Below are 22301 nucleotides of genomic sequence, written 5' to 3' on the forward strand. Positions count from 1 at the left end.
CCTCATTGACATCTTAAACTAACACCATGGCCCCTAAGCAATTTCAAAGGGGGGGGACAAAACAAAAAAAAGTCACAAGTAACTACATCTGCAGAGTCTTAAAAGCATGTCTGTTGCACAAAAGTCATTGGGGTGGAATAGGGCTGCCAATCTACCGCAGCAATCCACAGCACACCGAGGGAAACAGCGTGAACTGTTAACAGAGCAGGATGTTTGCGCAACACACAACTGCGGGGGACTTTGAGAAGATCCAGATAATAACTTTGGGCAAATGTGGTTAAGGAACAATCCGTTCTTGTTCATACAAAAATAACAGCAAAGCAGAGAAGTACAAAATATCTTTAAAGACGCCAACGGCACAATTCTCCACATTACAGTACTGGGGGTATTATCTGGCCTTAAGTGAAGGCTAGCTCTTGCAGGTTTACCAACACCAATTGCTCCAGGAATCGATTTCCTCTTGAGGTTGGCAATTCCAAACCTGGCCAGACCCATCACTCCCATCGCCTCCCTAATCTTGTGAGGTCTAAGATGTAGCATCCAAGTAAATCACCTCTGCTCCAAACTCTTCCCCATGCTATCTTTTTGCATTACTGATTAAATAATGGAGTGCAGATAAGCAGCTCTGATGTGTAACGGTGCCAAAAGAAGCCAATGCTGACAGAGAGTGAAATTTAACTTCTGCGTTCTTTCCGAAAGGTATGTTCTAGTTATCTCAATTCTCCCAGCTGCCCGCTCCCACAGTGCCAGCAGTGAAATTGCCCTCGTTTAAAATTTAATCAAAGACCGCTTCTGCACGGGAAGATAATTTATACAGCAGGAGGGAATGTTCATAAAGGTATTTGTTTGTTTGTTTGTTTGTTGCTGGCTCAAAACACAGAGGTGACAATGTGATTTACATTACACAATTAAAAATCGTTTCAGCACACTGCAGAGAGGCCATTTCTGTGTAAGGAGAGGAGTAAGAAACATGACGGCAAAATTGTATAATTACTCCTTATGGCTGCATAAAAAAAAAAAAAAACGGTAATAGAAATGAGCTCAATGTGAATCCCCCTATTGCTTGTATTCAAGTGTATTGAACGTGACATGATTTAGCTATGGATTGCCACTTCCAGTTTTCCATATGTTTCTTTCAATAACTCTTCAGCAATGCAGTACATTTTGATGTTTCTTAATCACTTTAAGGCTTTTGACCTAGTTAAACATTGTTTAATCTTTCGCAAGTTTGGGAACTGTTGGCCAACTTACTGGTCAGTCTGCTTCTTTGGCAACCACCAGAAAAACAGGAAGTGCCATGTTGTCAGAGAAACATGTTGCTCTTCATTATTTGTCAAACAGATAAATCACCGAAGAATGTTGTTTCATGGGCAATTTGGGCTCGATAAAAAAACAAAAGAATGTCCCAAGGGCTTGGGCATGACAAGAACTACACTACTTACATCACAAGTCTTACATTTTAGAAGAAGGACTTTGGGATAGCGGCCTATTTTCAGGCACCATTCTACTTCTTTGCTGCTGAAACATGCTTGCAAATAAGATAAGATCCATTTGCCTGTAATGCCTAGACTCCGTCCAATTACTGTTGTGGTTTCGACAAGAATAAGTTAAGAGAATTAGAGATGATTAGCATCAGATACCTTTGTAAAATATTGATGAGACACTCTGCAAATAAGGGCAAATGAAGTTGTGCGAGCTTTAGAAGTGTAAATATGCCTACAGTTAACTACCTGTAGGAGTGAAGAGAATTAATTACATCAGTGATTGATTAGGGTAATACAGAATGATCATTAAGGCATTCTCTGAAGCCGTTTGTTTCAGATAAAAGACTAACAGTGTGTAGGACTAACATCTTAATTTGTACCATATTACATCCTGAAGATACTCAAAGGGTTTGGCCAAAGGAGACAAACTCCTGTGAGGTTTCTGAGCAAGCAAATGGGAAAACTGTGCGTTTCAAAACTATGCCAAGATTTTAAAAAAGAACAAAAAAAATATATAATTCGCTGTGGTGAATGTAATACTGGATATTTATTCCAAGTAGGATGCCGCTCAAGGAGTCCACATTGAAATGCTCAGTGAGGAGCAGAGGCCTCTCTCCTGACACCACACACCTGGTTCTCCTGTCAGAGGTCTTGGTGCAGATGTGCTGGGGCGGCACAGTCCTCCACTTCTTTGCTTCAACAACCATGGCTTCTGCATCGACCAATCCAAAGCCGTACAGATGGCTGACTGAGAATAGATAGACAGTGATGAGAGCTCCAGGACCAAGCTGGATCTGTCCTGGGGCCAAAGTGACTGGAGGAAAGCAGAATTATCCCCTGCCAAAAATATAATTCCTGGCTCTTGTATTTCTGTATTTTGTTTTTGTTTGTTTGACGGGCTGTTTTTTTTTTTTTTTTACCTTACCATTAACCTGAAAGCTGAAGAGGTTTACATATTTATATCACTGAAGGCAGATTTCTGAGGGGATGCGAGACATCATTCCCTTAAAGGATTAAGTCCCATGCCAGGTGTAGAGAGGATACAGCTGCCTCAGGCTATATAGAATTATGTAAAGTTTTGAGGGGAAGAAAGACAGATATGAAATTGAACTGGGATTATATTTTTGACTACTGCTATTAACATTTATTTATTTATTTGTTTGTTTGTTTGTTTGTTTATTTTTTAAGTATGAAAACTTTGGAGTTGTTCACCAGAAAATGTTTTTTTAGATTTTAAAGTCACGCTGCATTTGTAATAGAAGTCAAATATCTACACATACCTGTCAAATCTTCAACTTGTACTTTTAAAAAGTCAATTGGAAACAATCAACAGCAGCTAATATAGGGTTCTTGCATTCTAAAAATACACAACTCCCCAGCTCCACATGTGACTGTATTAACCTTTGTGGCCGGCTGCGTTGGTCTTCCAGTCATTTGCTTTCAGGTGAACAGACCGAGAAGTCTTCACCAGAAGATGTTGGACGTCTCTCCAAGTTATTAAAGGGCTGGAAAACATCACATAGAGATTCTGAATCTATTAAAGGATCGGACCCATGCAACAGCTCCCAGACACCACCTTTAAACCAATCCCCAGTAGTTCAGAAACAGAAAAAAACATCACATTGCAAATTACTTCAAATGTAAGATGTTCCTATGGAAACAGGAACAAAAGTGTTGTAATGTGACTCAGATAATAAATCAGGGGGAAAAAGCATCCCAATTTCAAACTAATTAAAAAAAAAATCAATTAAATGAAGCCTTCAAAGGTCACAGGCAATTCATTACTGGTATCATTTATATGAACAGATCTCTGTCCTAGATCCACAGCACAACAGCGTAGTTGGGTCATCGTACGCTACATTCTGTTCCACTTAACTGTTGTTGTTGAATGCTGAATTTAAGTTAGTGTGCTGAAAAAAAGTTACAAAGGATACGTGTAAGCTCCCATTACCCAGGAGGGAGCAGAAAGGAGTGTTTACATAGAGATGAAGTGAAAGGTTGAATAAATTCAGACAAAAGCTCTAAAGCTGAAAAACATTTTTCTGGCACTATCCACTGAACCTGATCTGTATGTAAGAGGGCACAAAATCATATAGTTTAATAAATCCCACTTCAAAAATATCTTCAATTTCAAAACCTGGAGGGTTGCAATACTTTGAACAATTTCCAATATGCTAAGGTTTCCAGTCCATTTAAAATCCAGCCAACATAACTATCAGCCACCTTGATTCCTGCAACAAATTAGTTTATTATTTCTTCCTACAAAACAAGTGCAGTGAAATCCTAACTGGAATAATCAGATGTCTTAAATGCTATTTCGTTGACTGAAAACAATCTAATTTGGGTTCAAGTAGCTTGGTGAAGGGAGGAAGTGGCATGTTCATTCACCTGGACGTTTTCATACACACACAAATCTGTACATCAAAGGCCAAATGAAGAAATTAATTAATCTGCGAGTCCAGCAGAAACACTACTTCACATGTTATGGGTTCAACGTGGAGCAGTTTTATGGACAGCAACTTGCGAGTTTAACAGTGTAGATATGTAGCACAATTTGCAGCATGAATGCTCACAGGGAGGACTGAACAAGAATCTGTTATCTACTTACTTGGCTTCCAGAGCCAAAGCAATGACACCAGCAACCATGGGGGCAGAGACAGAGGTCCCTGTGTGGCCATCAGTGCAACGCTGGCGAAGGTCTGTGGTGACCTGTGTGAAAGACAACCACAGATGCCAGGATTGTCACAGGGGGCTAAAACAGGTCAGCTTTTGCACAAATCCTAAACAGAGTACCTTAAAAGGCACCGCCCACCATCTTATAAATAAATAAATAAATAAATAGAGAAAGGAAGGGACATTAATCATAGGAAGCATAACTTTCAGAACATCTTCAGCCAGTTCCTGTACTAGATTTCTGGCGGTAAATCGCACAGGCTGTAACGTGGAACTGAAGAGATCAGGAGGGCAAGCACTTTGGGTAAATATTTATTTTTGCCCTTCACAAACAAACCGGGACACCCACAGAGTAGGAACACACCACAAGCAATGAATGTGAAATCACAACCTGTAAATAATTACAGAAACTTTAAATCATGTGCAGATGCAATTTACTTATTCATGTCAGAAAGTGTTCCTTAAAGTAGGTCAGTCTGGTGTGAGAGACTGGTTGCCCTGTTAACAAACAGGTTCGCAAAACTGCTCCATGAGCTGTAGATATTTCCATTCCTCCAAAACCAGGGCTGGAAGAATGCTGAATTTATACAGAAAAACTAAACTGTGCAGCTGATCTCGCTTTGTGGCATTTTGCAATCTGGAGAGTATACAAATAGTATTAATCTTCTTGTAGTATTATACCCAAGAGTGTTGTAAAGGACAAATAATGCTGAAGTGAAGGCCACCATGCACAAACTCTAAAATGCTACAATATGGCCAATATCTTGATTTGTTACTCAGAATTTAATTTAATTATCATTAAATATTATTTTAAATGCTCAATTTACTTTACTTGATTCATTATAAATTTTCCCATATCTCTCCATTCCAAAATTTTCCAGTTCAAATGTTTATCTTGACGTGTTTAGAGTCCACATAATTTCTCAAATATATTCCCTATGCTTTAAAAATAAACAAAAATAAATTATATGCATTATTTATATTGCATTTATTCAAAAGCAAAAAGCTGCTTTGTAGTGACAAAAAGTGCAGTACTAACAGCTGATGGATTTTAAATGTCTGTGCTCAAAATACTTGGCACAAACGTACAATTTCTTGTTGCCTTATGATCATTTGAAAGAAATTTGGAAAAAGAGGCGAAAAAAAGTGCATGGTGGTGAAAAACAAAAAATCAACCCTAGTAAATAGTAAATACTCAACTATTTTCCGGTCATAAAATTCTCCACTGCTGTAGGTTGTGGCCAGAGTGGAGGAGCACACCTCCAGGTACCAGGGTTTGTTGCCATTCTCAGTGGTGCTGCTCACAGAGATGGTGTAGATGCTGTTGGTGTAGCCATCACAGGAGCAGTGGTCCCCCTGTCTGCCACCATTCCCAGAAGCCCAAACAAAAATCGAGCCCAGTCCCTTCCGGCCCTGCATTCCCAAGACAAAAGGAAAGAATAGTCAGGGACACATTAGCAATGAGGCAGAAAGACGACCTCCAACAAGACCTCTAGACCTCAATTGTCCAGGACGGGGTGACCTCCTGGGTGCCTATGAGGGACACAATCATGTCCTTTGTCTGGCATTAATTCCAGAAACCATTGTAACCTACTTCCTTGAATCCTGGGACACCATATCAGGAAACTATTTCACAAGCTTTGTTTTTTTCTCCTGGCATATCTTTCACATTTCCAACCCCCATTACTGCATTGGAGTCCCGTCTTCAGACTGTAAAATAATAACAATAAAAACATTTATAAAGCAATGCATAAGAAAGGGTTATAAACAAGAGTAGGCCATGCAGCCCACCTTGCTCCTCTGGACTCTGTAGAGAACCCTAGCATTTCAATAAACAGCACCATCTTTGCGGGGTTTAAATGCTTCTTCCAAGCACCTTCTTAATGCCCAGCTCAAAGGCCTGCTTGGCGAGAGGACCGGGCCCATCCACCGTCTTCCCATCGTCATCTGGCCCCCAGCTGGCACTGTAAATGTCAATGTAGTCTGGTCTGATGCCAAGAGACTTCGCTTCCACTACATCTGTTACATCCCCATCCAACATCCGAATGCCTGAGAGCACAAAAACATTGAACACAGGGGCTTAATAACGCTCGTAAAAGTGCCATAATTGCAATCAAAGGCTTTTGTTGGGTAAATGCTTAGACCTGAAAAGAAAGAAAAAACCATAAAAACAATAACACAAACAACTTGAAACAACATTTCTATGGTTATTATTTTAATGAGGAGAAAAAACAGCTACTGCTCTTGTCACTAACATATTCTTGGTTCATTCTCCCAAAAGACTCAGCTGGAGACAACACTGTAAGCAAATCTCTGCAATTAAATATGAAAAGCACACCCCACAACAACGCAACCCCCCCCGCCCCCCCTCATGTTAGAAAATTAACAAGGGTGTTCTGTGAAAAAGTAACTGGAGGAAGCTCCAAGTATCAACCTAATCATTACACTGTGCTTGCAGGGAGCATCACTGTGCTTTTTAAAGCCATTTGTGTAAAATACAGACTTGCAAATCTGTTCAAATTCAATTGATCAGTTATTTTGGATCTCGTAGATGCTTATCCTCTCCAATCTGTTCTTGGCAAAAGCTGCTGGTAGATTAATTTTATCCATACACAGGAAAAACAAATATGCTAAACAGGGATTACACAGCCACAGAAAATGAATATTGAATATCGGGTAGGTAGCCCTGCAGCCTATTTCAGTAAGGGAGAATTTAATCTATAATTTTTTCAAAAATCAATACTACTACTAATCAGAATACTGTAAAATAAGGGCATGATGATGACCTTTTGGAAAAACATCATAAATGTCAACTGACCATGAAATTCAAATAGTTAGAATACTTTAAAAAATATGTACACTAACTTAGTTTTATCATTATTATAAAACTATTAATAATATTAGTAATATTATTATTATTATTATTATTAATTAAATGTATTGCTTTACATTTCAATATTTTTAAAGATATTTATCTAATTAATTTTAAACAAATTCATGACCTCAGCCAAGAGTGCAATCAAAATATCAAAATATTCACCCTATTTGAATGAGGGTCAGATTCCACTGGCAGTCCTCTTGCTGTAGGGTTAAAAACCAGCATGTTCAGAGAGGTTACAGAAGTACAAGAAGAATGATGTCACCAAGGGATCAAACTTTACTTTGGCTAAGAGCCCAGATATTTCCACTCATCCACTTCAGACCACAAAAAAGTAGTAAATATTTCATATTAGCACCAACAGCAACTCCAAAATCCATTTGTTCTATAATAATCAAAATAATACAATGTTTCTCATGTGAAAAATGTAACAATTCAATACATCTTGCCAGTGTTCTGGAACACAATCGCACATAAGCACGTTTATAACATTGACAAATAAATACACTACAAGAGTGAAGCAACTAGGCTTGAGTACAAGTCTACTCTTAGCATTACAAAATCCAAAGGGCTTCTAATCTGTTCCATATATCAATGTCTTGATATCCTTTAAAGGAGTACAGATCTCTCCATACACCATGCATCATTTTACCTTAAACGTTCAGAAAGAACATAAATTCAAGGTGTTGTTTTAGAAAATAGTTAATCAACACTACTAATGGGGAGCTACTTTGTGACAGATTGCATTGAATAAAAACACTCTGCTTTCCAATCCAGTGGCACATTCAGCTCATTCCATTGAAAATCCTGTGAAACACTGGAAAATCCACGTTTTAATTATAGTTACACCATTCACCTCACCAAAATGAAATTACAGGAATAAAATGATTGCATCATACAGAAAATAAGCACAACTACAATTTCATAATTGGTGCAACTAAATCCTTGGCAACGCTCTGGAGACTAATGCCATCCCTCCCATTTTGTGAAAAAAACAAACAAAACAGGAAAAAAAAAAACTTTCATCCTTGGATTTCAAAAGCACAGCTGCAGATGCAGAGAGAAAAAAAAGAGAGGAAAAAAAAACCCTGCACAGAATAAGCAGTCTATGCTTCGATTCTCATTTCTGATTAAAATTGCCTGAGTCTACATTGCAGAAACTTCCCAAGAATTAATAGTTTGTGAACGCATGAATGTACACCCACTCACAGCCACCAAATTAATAAGCAGTGAAACCCTCTCACAGTACCAACACACCTCAAGGTTAATCCTGTGCACACATGTGGAATAATTCTATTTGCAGATCCTACCTCCAATCCGTGCATTGTACGCTATACCAACAATGCAGTGGGAGTTATTCGCCACAGCTGCCACTTCCCCAGCACACCGTGTGCCGTGTCTGGAAAGAAGGGAAGAAGAAAAAAATACACAAAAAGACTAATTAGATAGAACAGAAACCATTACAATCATGTCTCCCGTTCTAATGCATTGTTTTGATTGAGGTTTCTTTCAGGTTTTTTTATTTTTTACATCTTTACACAAGAAATTTACGGAATGTAAAACCGCAGACAACAAAAACAATACTCTACACCTCCTGTCCATCTCCGTTTCAAGCTATTTGCAGGTGGCATTATCTCTATCTGGCATAGGAGAATTATGTTCCAGTCAGTAATCCTAACATGCTAACAGTAAAACATTCTACGGTATTGGGACACATTACATCTTAACCCCAATTCCAGATTAATTATTTTTCCACAAGTTTTTTTTTATTTTTATCCCAGTTAGATAGAGATTTGCCTTCTTTGAGGAAAACAATCCCCGCAAAAACAATAAGACAACCAGCAGCATATTTTGAGTGCATTTTTGTACATATAACCAAACAGTTAGTCAATGAAAGCCCATCGCTTACACATGACTATCTCCCTTATCAGAGAGTGGGCAGTATCTAAGGGGTTATTTTTCACAAGGTTAGACGTAGCTGAAGGATAATATAGAGCCTGAATAATTCCCGATAAATCATGGAACCTGCCGTGATAAAAGGTATCACCTATTTACATAAATCTGCTCACTCCACTGAGATGAAGGTAATGAAATGAATGAATTTTTAACCACTGCTATAAGAAGTAAAAAGAAAAGTGATGCATATGTATAATGGGGGGGGGGGTGAAATAAAAGAGGTGAACTAGTCTTTTGCAAGGAGTGGAATAAAAGAAAGCACACACACAAAGTTTTAGCTGGCCCTTAGAAGCGCCTATAAGTATGTGGCCTGGCTCAGAGCAATCACGAGTTCATTTCAAAATTAATGTGGTGCTGCACATGAGAAAGACACCACAGAATACAAAGTATTGCATTACACCTCTTCCCATTATTTGTACTAATGAACATAGTGTGTGAAGGGTATGGAAGTGAATATTAAAACCTCTAATCTAACCCCAGGGCAGGTAAATCAGAACAGTCCCTGAGCCCGACTCTTCTGTGACGTTCCTCTTTGACAGAGCAGCCACGGAAAACAGCTTCAGTGCTCAGCTACTCTAATTGAATTTTATTTTGATTTTATTTTTTAAAGCTATGCTCATTATTTGGGCCAAGGGCAAATTATATTGCTGCCACCAGACCCTGGAATTAATGGAGATCTTTTGCATATTTGCTTTACACAGATAAACTAGCTGGGGGGGGGGAAACATGATACCTCTATAAGAGTTTGTAAGGCTCTTGGCTCTACAAACTGTAGCACTGTGATAAAACTAAACCAAAAAAATGGCAGAGACACACAGGGACAGCACACTCGAGAAAATAATCAACACGGATGCGTTAAGATTTGGTTTCGCAGAAGATATTAAACATTGGAACACTTCTACAATGACTGACACTTTACAAAAGCCCAAATCGAGCCCCTGCTGTTAAAAGAAAGAGAAAACTAATTCATCTTAAATGAATTGACATATCTAACTCTGTTGGGTACACAGTAGACAGTATTCCAAACCCCAATGGGATCTGATTCGACATGGATGTCTGGCCTAGATGTTTGGTTTGTTTAGTTTTGAACAAATCCGTAAACTAGCTGTGCTTTCTTTTCTATTACATTTCCTTCAGTACATCAACAGGCCATGGAGATTTCATGGCTCAGCAACAGTCCACAGCTAGGAAAAATGGGAAAACTCTTCGAAGCTGAATGGAAAAGGTGTTTTAGACATACAAAATTACACTTCTAAATAAACAAATGTTTTAAAGGCGGCATATTTCTAATGTTTCTGTTCTACATACAGACCTTTATAAAAAGGCAGCACGTCGCTAAGAAGAATGTATTGAAGAATAACACGGCAGCTTGAAAATGATTGAAAAACAAAACAGCTCCAGCCTTTTACTTTCAAACATTCTCTAGTCGCACAGACAGCTTTCCCAAGTCCCTCGTGTGCCTCACAATACTCATTAGCAGACCGACCAGCCCCTGCGCACTGCTCTGGGTGGTTAGGTGATGTACTCTACGGGCCAAAAATGAACACCCACACTGATCCCACATAAAAGCAGTTGAGGCATTTAATTAAAAGCAATGTATTAATCAAGCGCATGACATCATATTGGAGTCCTCGTGCTGGAGGGGCTTGACAAAAACCTGATTGTCAAGCGAGATTGGCACCCACTTGTTTTCATTGCTGGAATCATAGCGAGGAGTGGGGTCATGGTCATTCCCGTTGACATCATAGCTCGCAAGCTGATCCTGGGAAAAGGAGGGGAGGGGGAGGAAGCAAAAACATCACAGGTGCAGTTTAGTAATAATAAGAATAATTATGATACAAAAATACAAGTTTTCAGGGGACTTAAAATGCAAGGCATATTTCATGCTTAGTTAACTTCACTACTAAAAGAACAGGCAATAAATTAGCACCACCGCAAGCCATAACTTATTATAGTAATCCTAAAGGTCTAGTAAAATAGTATATTTACAGCACAATTTACAGCATTGCTCCACAATGGCTGTATATTAGAAGTTCTTAATTCATTACAGGGGCTTCAGTCTACATTTCTAATTACACAGGTGAACCTGAAAGACATTTTTTCTCTCTTTCCATCATCATTCTTTTTTCTTTAAGTACACCTACATAATTCTGTGCCAGGTCCGGGTGATTCCTCTCAATGCCATCATCCAAGATGGTCACAACCACGTTCTTGCCCGTGTAGCCCCTCTGCCACGCCGCCAGAATGTTCATCTCTGAACGGCAACGACTGCCCTTGTCACCACAGTGCTGAACAACAGCGAGAGAAAGGGAAAGAAACATCGCAACACACCATAAATCTTGTTGTGAAGTTTTCCAAAACATATTTATATGAAAAGTTAAAGACCATCATAATCCTCACTCGGGACATAAATTGTCCTCTGGCTTCAGATCCAGCTGAGCATTTAATTATTTCATTAAAACTGTTAATTAAACTAATAATTGTTTTAATTAAAGCGACTTAATGGTTTTTGTATCCCCCAAAAAACCTGAGTTGTCAAATGATCTATAAAATTGTATAGGTAACATGAATTCTACAAACGTTTAGCAGCTGAAGAGCATTACGAAACAGCCTAATTAATTATTAGTGTAGTTAAGCTGCCGAGATTTCAGCGACAGAGTGGCATTTAGGCTAGTCTTGGAAAACAGTGATTTAATGATTTCGTTTTCCTTTGATGCCCCGAGGTGTCCCGGATCAGAATTGTTCACCCCATTTAAAGCAGGAAACAAAGACAAATAGGGAAGCCAAATAGTGCGCTTGTAACAGATCGCTGAACTTTTTCAGATGGTAAATGTTTCTGCCGGTCTTGTAAAATAAAAAGGCTTAAGGGTTGAAGGTTTACAGATGGAATGTCTTACATTTTCATTGCTTTTCCCTGCCCATCTTACACAGCACAATTAATAAAAACTAAGGGTGGTTTGTTGTCATTGGGGAGAAATAAATGTAAGCCATGTTTTTCTTTTTGTAAACCAATTTTCGCCAATATCAGACCACACAGAACTGCAAATGTAACAGCAAGCTCTCTGCATAGCATTTATCAACAATACTCATTCTCTCTGAATAACTTTACATTAATCAAAATGTGTTAACTGCATCCACATAAACAGTCTGCTCAATTGATTCTCTGAATTAATCGTACCTCTGTTTTTTCTCTTTATCTCGTGAATGTCTACTGAATGGTGACAACAAGGATTGCATTCATTTCTTTCTGGTTTCCAAGTTCAGGGTCAGTTATACAGATGTATTGATTTAGTTACTGCTCATCCAGGGTTCACGCATAAAGATCTGGGCAGTTGGCTGCAGTGTGAATTGGAGATCTTCAACACACACACACACACACACAAAACAAAAATCTATTGGCGGAGCAAGAATTCGGTTTCTGACATCTGAGAATGCGATCCCCAGAAAAATGGGACATTGATTTCTATCATGCATTTTGTTTTTATTCATGAAATAATCAAACAGGCTTGCAGAGGAGCAATCAGATTTATAATCAAGAATTAAGTAAGATGTATTGATACTGCTGAACAACATGTATGGTCTTCTGATGATGGTGTTTTGGTTTTTTGCGTTCTCTCAGCAGTTTATTCATTCACTCATTCATTAACTGACTCAATGATTGGACTTAATCTCTCAAAACTGACAATTATTTTCTGGCAAATAGGTAAACCCTCTAGGACTGTGCCTCACTCAGCCACAACCGACAGAACACAAAAGGATTGTGAGAAATTGGCTTTAGATAAAAACTATTCATGAAAAAGAGTGATTCTCAAACCCTAAAGAGAACTAAACACGTTGCGATTCACCCTAACATGCATGGACCTGACAACTGGAATTCCCCTGTTATACTAAGATATAGGATTTCACCAGCAGATGTAAGAAATGTGTACAGTAATGCACCATTTATGGATACAAAACACTGATTTATAAACTTCACTTATGTCAACTCCAGCACTGATATTCGATTATGAAAAGCAGATAAAATAATAAAACGGCAACAAAGTAATCAATCACTAATAACACCCCCTTGGCCTGCTCCAATTCTTTGTGAAATTATTAAAATAATAAATCATTTTATTGATGGCAATTAGTAAGTATGATATGCAAGTCATCTAGTCATCATGAATTTACACAAGCATTCCATACTCCCATTCCTACTCTAAATAACAGTTCAACTTCTGGGATGTCAGATGTGGTTAAGAAATTTAAGAAGTACGCTTGACATGTGGCATAAATCTCCCATTTCACAAGATCTGCTTATAGAGCTTTCCACATCCTGCCACCATCTAACCGGTTTATTTCTTCATTTAGTAGCCTGAAGATAAGTCGCCATGAGCGGCAGTCTTTAGTGGAATGTTTAAGAATTTCCAATGAGACAAAATTAGTGAGCGGTTAAGAAGCTATGAAGACCTGAAGAAAAAAGCAGAGGCTCATAATGTAACAGCACAGCTACAAACACACACGGTTTCTGTTCTAATACATACGTTATAATTTTTCTGCAGATGATCAGTAACTTCTTTGTATTGTTGATTAAGTAAAACCGAAAATAAAAGTGTGACCGCAAAGCAGAACTCAATTAAATATTAATTCTTAGAGAGGTAGCATATTGACACTCAAGTGCTAGACAAAATCTACACAAATGTTTAAAACAAATGGCTTCAACCCTTGGAGAATGTTTTCCACTTTTTTTAATTTTATTTTAGCAGACCTTCAACATTAAATGTGAGCCTTGACAGAAATACAGTTGAAAAATTCGAGGAGCAGTTCAGCTGGCAAATAATTTTCTATTACCATTTCATTGTTGCACGTCCTGTCGGGGGCTTTAATCCATTCCAAGCCCAATTTTACTGGGTTTTTACCTCTCGCAGAACACCATTTGAAGTCGGGACAATTTCACACATGAGTAAGTATAAAGACCTCTTATCACACACTCATTTAATTAAAAAATCTGTCAGTAGGTACATTAGTACAGGATGCAGTTCTATTAATATGCATGCTTCAGACTGTGTGGCCGAGATAGACACTTCAAACAGAGAAATCAACAATGCCACAACATAAGCACATTCTGCTGCTATTTTCTCTGCTGAGCAACACGAGAGAATGCAGAGTCAATGCTGCTGAGGGAAGGGATGTTTACATATGCTAGCATTTTTACTTCAGCCTCATACATTTTCCATCGCTTTACTCTTTCTGTGTGGACTCTACTTAATCAAAATTTTCCAGCTGTGAGGAATTGTGACCAGTACATAGGGAGAAAGAACAGCAGATTTGGGGATTTACCGGCTTCTTTTCCTGTACAATAGACTAACTGTATATAAAATAAACTGCAGTATAAGAAAAGAAGAAAAACAACTTCCAGAACTTTAACTCAATCTAGTGTGTTCTACCAGCCCAAGGAGGAGACTGATTGGTTAAAACCCTGCAGGTGCAAGTTGTTCATGTTGGGAAAGGCCTAATTCAAGACCACCTGCTGTGAAGAACCTCCTTTTCACAGGAAGCCAAGAAGACATACACCACTGTGCTCCTTAACAATGTTAAAAAAAACTCTGCACAAGAAAAAGTAATCTAGGCCTTGAGGGTGAGGGCGAAGGCAGAATCAGAGTTAACAAACATAGGAAAGCGTCAGAAGAGAGAACCTTTTTTTTTTTATTGGTTGTCTTTAACTATATGGACAATTAAAAAAAAAGTGTACTTACAATATACCACATGTTAGACCACTTGGGATCGTTGAAGTGGACGAAATTGAGATCGTTCCTGGTGTACCTTTTCACCCGGGCTTTGACGACTTGCTGCTGGATCCAATGAACCTGTAATGTGTGTCAAACTAAGCAGTTAATTTCCACCACCTGAACCAACCGAAAATAAAGCCGTTAAATGTGTAATTTTGAGAACTTGTTAGCTGAAATTCAAGTTAATTTCTCTTTCAAATGTAAATATATTTTACATTATAATTTAAATTGGTGTTCTGCATTGCACGGTTCAGTTGTTATTTTAAATGCAAGTCATTACCAAGCAAGAATTCCTCATTAAGCAAAAAAGATTTTAGCAACAGTCCAGAAAAAAAATATGAAAATAAATAAATAAATAGGTCCTTTGTGCTTCTGACATAAAGCATTCAATGGGACTCAGAAGCATGAACATTACATGGACAGCAACAGCTGTATCAAATATCAACCTCTTGTAACCAATTAAACACCTACATTAGCACAGACCGCGTATCTAAAATTCTGTTACAATCTTCTTTCATTCATGTCAAATTTTAACCTGCCCGATCGTGCAAGCTTACAAACCCACAAAAAAATCACAAAATCAGTTTCAACAGCTCCTCAAGTACAACTTTAAGCTCATGCATAAAATAAAGACTTGAAAACTCACATTCTCAGATTAACCTGCTTTACATTAGCACTGATGAACATTGGAAAGCCATTTAAAAAGTAGGGATAGGAATGCTTGATTATACATGTCCTACTCCTTTTCCAGAAAGAAGTGTGTTGGCAATATGAAGGACTGATATGAATGAAAGAGAGGAAGGGAAAATAGGATGTTTCATCTTCTTGCCAGGAAACCCTCAAAGGTCACTCAAGGTGATCTAGAAAAATGTGTGCAAAGGAAAACACCAAAGTACTAGGATACATCTGCCAAGTAAGGCCCTAAGAATAATTCTTTGGCGAAAAAATATCCATAATCAATTGAATGGAATGGAAGAATGAGTTGGAAAGAAGTGACGCTAAGGAAAGCTTCTTTGATTTCCATGAATCACAAACTGAATGAATAGCATTTTAGCCAATTCATATTTTAAGATCAGATACGAATGCAGGACTGAAGGTCAGAAATAAAAGCAGAAAAAGCAGAATCAAGACTAATAAGCCCATTCTGTTGCACAAATACTTTGTCAGGGTCGTTTCTGAAGATGAAGTAAGGAATCTTCAAAGCCATATATAGAACAACAGATATGATGGAATAAAACATCCCCATTCCATCACAAGTAAGCACACAATTGCAAACCTTAACTCCCCAATTCCCCACAAGATGACCAATGTTGAGATTGATGGGTATTTATTAAGTCTGAAGACACTCAAAAAACTCAAGAGGATAATTCTAACAATGGGTATTGCATTTTGGTTTTCCAATCATTCTAGTTGACAACTGTGCAGTATTCAACCATACATTTCAGAAGATGTAGTTTTACAGTGGTTTTACAGTGGCTACAGGAAATGAAATCACAATTACAACAGATGCAGTCTTGTATATTAAAATCTAAATCAGCTTTTCATAGATCCCAGTGGCCTAGTAGACATGTCTAAAAGTCGTATAAAATTATTTTATCATCAGTTGTAAATAAAATGCACTCTTCATTTCCTCAAGCATAACCCTACTCAAACACGGTAAAGAATTAAACAACTTGAAAATTGCCTCTGACAAAAGAAATGTATACATAGATCACCACGAATTACTATTTAGAATTCCACCGTATATGCTAATAAGCACAGGCAGAACTTTGTTACAATTTCTTTGCCTTGCTTAAGGGAACTGGATATGCTCCCGAGCAGATTAATAATTGACAAGATGAATTCCTTTGCTATCAGCTTTAAAATAAAAACTCTTTACTGTTAATTTTAATTCTTGCATTTCACAAAATAAACCTAATTCAGCTAGAAAGGTTTTGGTTTTATTTTCCATCTGAGATAAAGTTATTTAATGGTTGCTTATAAGGTTTATATATAGCAAGGGGAAAAACCTCTTTATTGCAGCATTACAATGCATTTATATGCTATTTAACTGATAAATAGCTCAGTCGCAATAATGGAGAGGGCTTCAAATCATTTGACAATAAACTCTGGCTGCACTGACGTTGTGGCAACAGTGGGGAACAGCACTCAACATACAGAGCAAATCGACAGTGTCTTGACACCTATAAAAAAGGTTATTGAGTGTTCGGCTCAGACTTCCATTTGTATACATGTCTCTGGACACGATATGATCGGTGTGACTGTTCTTCACTGCCACTCAAGGCCTGGGCTCCAGCTTTTATTTCTCTAGAGATCAGGTGTGTCTGAAGAAGATAATCTTAGTAAGGAGGCCAGGTTTCAGGCCAAGGAAACAGCTTGACTTTGTCATAAACCTGCCTTATACTTTATCAGATGATGCTCTATAAACAGCCCCTGCATTATTAATATGCTGTATGTGTGCCCACAGAATAGAAACTATTTCATTTTTTATTTTTTTTACAATATGTACATAACGCCCTGGACCATCAAGCAGAAACAATACAGCACACAGATTGCATTACCAGCACAGTACCCAAACTGGAACACCAAGCTAACAAAGAAGCAATTTTTTAGCTTAATTATTTGGTAGTCATAAAATTAACATACCTGATCAATTAACCCATTAATGCTCTATAATGTCAAGAAAATAATATATTGGGCTCAAACTCAAGGTTTTCCTTCCTACAATGCTACATATGGTACACGTGAGAATAGCAGGCAACGTGTACATATGTGACGATTTTAAACGGGTGGATTTGCAAGTGCTTCTGGGGACCAATTAAAAAGGGGGAAAACAAACCTACCTTTGGGTCCATGTGGATGAAGCTGTGAGTGCCCTTTGTAGAGAAGGCAGATCTTTTTACAACTTTGCTGTGATGAAAATGATAATGATCTTCCAAGCTTCCAATCTAATCAACATAAAGAGATACATAAGGTCAGGGTTATATTGTTTGCTCAGATATTTTTTTTTTTTCCCCAAAGACCTTGGCCTGTGTTCTGGAATCCTGATGTGTCAAATTTAATAAAGCAATGACTTGAACTGTACAATCAATTATGACATAGCACACCAGTAAATCAAAACTATATAGGTCACTTCCTTACACATGCTTCATCATTTTTAATATAAGTTTATTCACTTGCCATTGAAATTGGTATCTTCCATGCTTTCAACATGTCTATAGTGTACAGTATATTTAACTGGGTTGATGCCTTCAAATTAGTTAAAGAAATGGGCTAAAAACACACCTTTATACATGTCATTGTAATGCAGTGAACTAAAGACACACCCTTCCTTGCTCTACAGAACATTTTATCCCTCACTTAGAGCCTGTTAATTGCTTCAGATGCAAAGTAATATGTATAACAAGTTAAGGCATGTTAAAAACCTTAGGAAATAAACAGGCTTTCATTCCAGCAACTATTTGTTTAAAAATGAAGTCTGGAACTGGAAAACACATGGAATTTGTCGATCAGCCCTCTACATTTCACATCTGTAGTAAGTGGTAGGGATTTAGCTCTTGCTCGTCTCAATTCTATACATTTCTACCAGATGTCTAGCTTTTATTTCTACACGTTTATTAATGTCTGGTGATACCGAGGGTAGCTTCAATGTAACCTAAATGTCTCCAGATTTTACTTCTGCATTAATTCAGGAGGAATAACAGTTTCCAGCAATAAAGCAATGCAACACGCAGAAGCTGTTCCTAAGATGATCACCGCAGCATAAATGAAACCATGTGCTTGTGGCTGTTTTGTGCCAAGATCTGATGTGTAACATGCTTGAAGTTCATTATTCCAAGAAAGGGAAAGGGCACTTCAGTTTCGGGATTTGTAAATAATACTTTTCTGTGCAATATTGTTGACATTTAAAAAGAAATAAAACTTTATGTAAAACTAAATCTTAAGAAGGGGATGTGAGATTGAGGTTAGGTGCCCGGTACTGGTGCAGTTTGTCAGACTGCTAGTATGTGGATGGGATTTAAGTAAGTCATTATAAAAGAAATTGCATATTCAATCTATTGTGTGGCTCTACCCCAAATAAAATGCAGAAAAAACCCGTGCATGCCATTTAAAGCCTCCCTGTCACAGCTCACTCGCCTACACTTCTGCTTTGTTCCTAGTTCAGTGACTGACCAAAAGTCAATATGTTATTAGAAAATGCAATGGACGAGAAATGTATTTTTGAAAGACGTTGTCGATGGGGAAAATTGCTTATTTATATTACTTAAAACGCCCCCAATTCAAAATCTGAAACAATGCACAAAATATTGAATATACAATTATCAGAAACATAACGTACATGGACACTATCCAACGCAAAACGTTTGTAATGGCTTCCATTATCCCAGAATAGCACGCAGACTACACGGCTGAATTACATAACATGAAGGGCTTTAAAATACAAATTTGATCAAGATCAGATCGGACTGTATTTCGCGAATTGAACCCCTGTAGGTATCATATCATGTGGCATCATTTCTCTCACACTACTGCTGCCTTTCACAGACTTTGAAGGAGCAGAGATACAAATGCCGGAGGTCCCCATGCTGGTTTTGTTGACGGTTTAAGAAAACAAGCAATACAAAAAAAGTCAACACACAGCACGTCAGTCTTAAATGATATAGCAATGCATTTACATGAGCACAAACGGAGTTGTCAACATGGCCTAATCAAGACGAGTAAATTGGCATTTGCACAGCTGTTCGGAGCTTGCAAACGTGAATTATTTAATGAACACGAATCTGCAGCGCATATAGCCGTCTTCCCACGATAAACAGACGCTACAACTTGAAACAGTGGTCGCCTTATTGTTGCGCAGATTTCCGCAGCTCGGCACAGATCTGCAGAATTCCGCCGATCCCATTGGTGGACCCGCGCAGATCCACGCAGAACTGCGGACATGTGCGCTGCACGGACGCGACCATTGCACCAACCTACCACAAGAGCGCTAGTACCACGCTGGTGCATTGACCACAGGCTGCTAAAAAGTTGGAAACACTTGCACTTACAATGACAGATATATATATATATATATGGATCGAGATAAAAAGAAACGGTGAGCATTTTAGATTCAGTGTATAGGTGTCCAGCATTAAATACGTCGTTTAATCCATGAGTTAGCTGAATTTAAGCAACAAGATGTAATGTCTGAATAGATAGGTTTTCATGTTTAATTGTGCACATACCTAAATTACAATGTTTCACCATTTATACTTTATTTGCTCTTTAAAGTTCGGACACATACAACGGTTTCCAAAAAGCGATACAAAACATACTGGCAATACTGAAGTGAAGCAGCAACTAAATGGGTTACCCTATGTTCCCAGCAAATGCAATACAAATAGACATGCCCTGCCGAGCTGCATGATTTAAAACCAACCCCACACACCAGCACGCCGCTTCAAACGCCCGCAATCTTGAAACAAATGAAGTCTCTTACCTGGCCTAAATTATTATAGCCATATTTTGTAGCAAGTTTATCAGCTTCTCCGTGTCCCCCTGAAATGCGCACAGCCCAGTGATTCGTATAAACGTGTCGAGAAGACCAGGTCTGGCCAATCAAAAAAGTGAAAAACACAAAAATCCAACTCAGATGCATGTTTTCACTAGATTAAGTTATCCTGATGCTTAAAACGGTCGCCTAATAATACTAATAATTAAAGAATCATAGCTAGGAAAATAAAAGGTTCTTTAATTTATATGAAAATAGTACATAGCGTTGGACCACGATTTCTTGTTGTTGTTGTTGTTGTTGTTGCTGCTGCTGCTGACAGATTTGTTTTCACATTCTCAGGGTGATATAGGTTTTAGATAGATAGATATAGATAGATAGATATATATATATATATATATATATATATATATATATATATATATATATACATACATACATACATAGAGAGAAAAATAAAGTTGAACCAGAAAAGAAGTGGCTGCACCGCGCTAGCGCTCCACTATATGTCAACACAGCAGCCAATGGCGAGCCGCACTGCCACTCAGCCTATAGCAGCAGGATGGAGAGGTCATTCTAGGCGCACAGACCCGCACTCCACCGCCCGCAGCTCCCCGGCTTTTTAAAGTTACCAGATGGTGAAAAGGTGGCGACGTGTTGAAGCCCAAGAGCCCAGTATCCTGCGCACACCTGCATGCGGCATCGACATTGTCCACCGTGGGAACTTTTTAAAGTCACAGGACAAAATACGGCAGCGCCAGTTGTTACGTTGTTTTTTCTCTGTTCTGTAGAAGGCGGTGTAAAGGTGTGTGTAGCCGCGCTTTCGGTTCTGCGCTCATTCACTTTCCCAATGATTGCATGCACGAATATGAAAGGGCATTTGTTTTCCGTCGATCATGACTTTCAGTGCCTCCCAGGCTCAGCCGGACGAGCAGGTGGACCGGCGAGTGTCTGTCTGCTGCCCAGAGGAGCTCCTGCGCGGCGGTGTGTGTGTGTGTGTGTAGAGGGGAGCTGGTCAGCTGGCCAGTCCAGCTGCACACCTGGTAAAATCAAGTTCTGCTGGTGGCACAGATTTCCGCAGTTCTGCGCAGATGTGCAGAATTCCACCGATCCCATTGGTGGAGCCGCGCAGAACTGCGGAAATCTGCGACCGAAAATTGGGACATTTCTTAATAAGAACTACGCAAAGGAATGTGTGGACTTAAATAAATATAAATATTCGATTCGAGCATTTATTGGATTCAAAATAATGTATATTACATAATAATAATAATAATAATAATAATAATAATAATAATAATAATAATAATAATAATTTGCTTCCAACACAGCTTTTTAAAAAGTAAGATTAAGGTGTTTATCCTACCCAGTGTACTTCAAACGGATATACCACTTAACAGTGTCTTGCAGTTCAATACATTGACTTACGCATATATAACATATATATATCACAAAGTAGGTGCATACGTTTTAAGTAACTTATATCAATGTCCAATACTAGTGCTATACATCAATTAATATTTAATTCATCATTAAAACAGAATTAATGGTTAATCTCATAATAACCTTATAAGAACTTTTGAAATATGTTTTGGTGGCTCTAAAATGTGTTGAGATGTTCTATCTTTCAAACAGAAGATTGTATTATAGCTTCCATTCCCTGAAATAATATTCTGTTCCCTAAGGCTAAAGAAATCATTCAACAAAAAAAAAAAAAAGTGTATTAAGGAGCTGTATTAAAACAGTCCTGAGCTGATTCCACATGCTTTTTGACACGAATACATGCTTTCTTCCATTTTCCTTCATTGTTTTAATGTTATTCGTTTCATTACTTCCTTCTTAATAATGCTATGGTAGATTGGTTATAATAAGGGTATTTTGATTAATTGTCTAGGAGATGTCATCATAGACACATGCAATGTTTTATAGCAGTTTAGACTAAGTGAACCCAGATTTCTAGGGTTACCACAGGACACCACAAGGCAATGCACTGGAGACATGCAGTCACATCTGCAGACACCTGAAATGGGTATCTAATATGTGCATAGCCA

General features: G+C 38.2%; 1 protein-coding gene across 1 annotated transcript in view; it reads right to left on the reverse strand.

Annotated features, from left to right (window-relative positions):
• The window catches only part of pcsk6 (proprotein convertase subtilisin/kexin type 6), a 41647-nt gene extending 20934 nt beyond the window's left edge, over positions 1-20713 (reverse strand). The window contains exons 1-11 of the mRNA XM_066701534.1: positions 20239-20713; positions 17603-17707; positions 14727-14837; positions 11136-11279; positions 10677-10753; positions 8346-8434; positions 6034-6206; positions 5358-5570; positions 4093-4193; positions 2886-2989; positions 2115-2232 (exon numbers count right to left, since the gene is read on the reverse strand). Coding sequence (XP_066557631.1) covers positions 2115-2232; positions 2886-2989; positions 4093-4193; positions 5358-5570; positions 6034-6206; positions 8346-8434; positions 10677-10753; positions 11136-11279; positions 14727-14837; positions 17603-17707; positions 20239-20397 — 1394 coding nt within the window. The 5' untranslated portion in view covers positions 20398-20713. The remainder of the gene's footprint in view (positions 1-2114; positions 2233-2885; positions 2990-4092; positions 4194-5357; positions 5571-6033; positions 6207-8345; positions 8435-10676; positions 10754-11135; positions 11280-14726; positions 14838-17602; positions 17708-20238) is intronic.
• Between the last annotated feature and the right edge of the window lie 1588 nt (positions 20714-22301).

The sequence above is a fragment of the Amia ocellicauda genome, chromosome 4, assembly GCF_036373705.1.
Source record: "Amia ocellicauda isolate fAmiCal2 chromosome 4, fAmiCal2.hap1, whole genome shotgun sequence".
Classification (NCBI taxonomy): Eukaryota; Metazoa; Chordata; class Actinopteri; order Amiiformes; family Amiidae; genus Amia; species Amia ocellicauda.